The sequence below is a fragment of the Hyaena hyaena genome, unplaced genomic scaffold (assembly GCF_003009895.1).
Source record: "Hyaena hyaena isolate Hyena2069 unplaced genomic scaffold, ASM300989v1 scaffold_426, whole genome shotgun sequence".
NCBI classification, from domain to species: Eukaryota; Metazoa; Chordata; class Mammalia; order Carnivora; family Hyaenidae; genus Hyaena; species Hyaena hyaena.
Genome location: NW_024081061.1, coordinates 439,037 through 441,549, shown reverse-complemented (window position 1 = coordinate 441,549; position 2,513 = coordinate 439,037). Strand labels below are relative to the sequence as shown.

The 2,513-nt window shown below is 53.3% G+C and overlaps 1 protein-coding gene across 1 annotated transcript; it reads right to left on the bottom strand.

Annotated features, from left to right (window-relative positions):
- Positions 1-601: 601 nt before the first annotated feature.
- Positions 602-2,151, bottom strand: SMIM33 (small integral membrane protein 33). The gene is made up of 2 exons (XM_039252751.1): positions 2,143-2,151; positions 602-1,155 (listed from the first exon to the last, which is right to left on the bottom strand). The coding sequence occupies exons 1-2, from the start codon at positions 2,149-2,151 to the stop codon at positions 766-768; spliced, it is 399 nt and encodes a 132-aa protein (XP_039108682.1). The 3' UTR covers positions 602-765.
- Positions 2,152-2,513: the final 362 nt, after the last annotated feature.

Genomic DNA, 2,513 nt, shown 5'->3' with positions numbered 1-2,513 from the left:
CGTCCTGGGATAGGTTTCAGGCTGGTTCCAATAGGCCTATGCATACAGAACAGGGGAGATAAATGAGAATCCCCCGAATCCCCCCATCCTATCCAGGGAAGGCAAGACCAAGTCTTGCCCCAACACAGTGGAGGGCATTCAAAAGCAATGTGAGGAGCCAGAATTGGTGCCTGGGGCTTTGTAAGGGCCTTGGAAGTTGCTGACAAACTAGACATGAACAGCCAAAGGGATGTCTTTCAATTAGTGAAGGGCAGCAGATTTTCCTTCACAGAGAAGGCAGACCCCTGGGTTCTTGGCCTTCGCTCTCCTTGGCTAGCCCTCACGGGACCTGGGGTCTTTGAGGGCAGGACCTCTACAGGGACGCTCTGATATCCCTGCACAGGGGTGGAGTGGGTGGTGGACTCTTTCAAGCTGGACTCACATTAACAACAAAAGCAAAGGAGAGTAGGGATGAGAGGAAGGAGTGAAGACTTGGTCAGGGATCTGATGGTCCTTGAAAAGGAGGGAGTAGCTTTGTAAAGGTGGCCTTTGGCACTGGGAATGCTCACAGTAGCATCTTTCCAGGCAAAGCCCTCAAATTTCTTTTATTTCTCCTGTCCACATCAGGGCTTCCTCTATAAATATTCTGCAGGGAGAACAGCGCCAGCTGAGTCCATGTGTGCCTTCCGAAGCTCTGATGCCCAGGCCCCAATTTGCTTTTGCCCTAATTCTCTGTACTGCTGTTTGTTCTGAGCCAGCTCAGTCCAACTTTTCAAAGTCTTCATCCTACAGATATGTGACTTCATCAATGCTGAGCTTAGGCCCAGCCGGCACAGGGTAGGAGCCAGGGGCAGGAGGTTCCTGCTGGGCATCTTCATGACTGTCCCAGGGGTCCAGTACTCGCCAGTGGATGAGGTAGATGCCACCTTCTGGCTTTGGGGCTGGTGGCTCTGTGGGGAGAGTGGCGTGGCCCTGATGTAGTCGTGGCCCAAAGTGTACTGCCACCACAATACAGACTGCCAGCAGGACGAAGGCAGCAACGATAATGGTGAGCAGGGGCAGCCCATCTCCTCGAGGTGGTTCCCAGGCCCCACTCATCACCTCCGGGAGCTGCCTCTGGGGCTCCTGCCCTGCTGACTCGTTCACAGCTGGAGAAGGCCAGGGATGGCAGCCAGCCTGGTAGGGGAATGGCAGAGAGAGAGGGTGACATGGGCATGTACATATAGAAAAAGAGCAAGTTAGAGAGAGACAGACACCTGGAGGGAACTGAGAGAGAGAGACAGAGAGCCTTAGGGAGACAGAGAGGAATAGAGACAAAGAGAGAGAGAGAGTGAAAACATACAGAGAAAGAGAAACATACGGATAAACACACATGTAGCAAGAGAGAGAACAAAAGAAAAAAGACAGATATGGAGGGGGGCAGAATACAGAGAGAAGGAGAAAAACATAAAGAGAAGAGAAAGAAAAAGAGAGATAAAGAAAAGGATAGGAGTGAAATAACAGAGAGACAGAGACAGACAAAAAGAAAGAGATAGGGAGACAAAGTTGTTCAGAAAGGAATGGAGAGGGTTTTCATTACAGTCTGGCATATGCCAGCCTCTACCTCTTTTAGGATCCCAGCCAGAGGCTGGGGGTCATGTCTGTCTGTCTCCACTCTGCTAAGTGTTGAGTAAGGGTGGGATGGATTGCCGTGAAGGTAGCAAGCCTCCAAACTATAAACACCAGACCTGGCTGATTAGGTCACCACAGGCTCAAAGATCCTTTTCTCCCTAGCCCCCCATTCCCCAGCTGGACCATCAGGGGTAGACCCACTGAGGTGGAGCTTCACACCTAAACCTGAGTCATCAGCCTGGCCTTCCCCAAGCAAAGGCAGTTTAGGTCCAGGGAAGGCTATCCAGAACACTCTCCCTTTAGTTTCTCAGTACTGTCTACCGCCACCCCATCCCAAACACTGTCCCTTTGGATGTAGAAAGCCCAATACCTACTCCCATTTAAAAGTCTAAGTCTCTCTGGGGCCCTGGGCCCAAAGCTCTCAGGGCAGGAGTGGGGGTGGGGGAAGGGTGGGATGGGGGGAGGGGAAGGGAAGCTCCAGTTGGTGAAAGGCTTGGGGCCCCTGCAGGGAGTCAGACAGCCTAGCAGGAGGTGGGTGAGCCAAGAGTCTACCTGGTGCATTGTCCGCCTGGTGCAAAGCTCCTTGGGGACTGGCAGCCAGTAGGACAAAGAAGAGCCTGCCACCCCAGCCTGGTCCCTACCCGGAGCTGCCACGTCTGTGGGGTTTACCAGGCACACACCCTCTGCACACACACCCTCAACGTCTCTCCCGCGCTTTCACTTTCGTGAATATTAGGACTCCCTTGTTCCAGCAGTGAACTGTAATCAGACCTTGATCTTGGCACTTCCCTTCATGCCCCCTGCCAGCTTCAGGAGCCTGGGTCGGCCTGCCTACTCCTCCTCCACCAGATCCCAGACACCTTGCCAGCACCCCACCACTCCCCACCCTCCACCATGACATGCTGACTCCCCACCCCAATTGA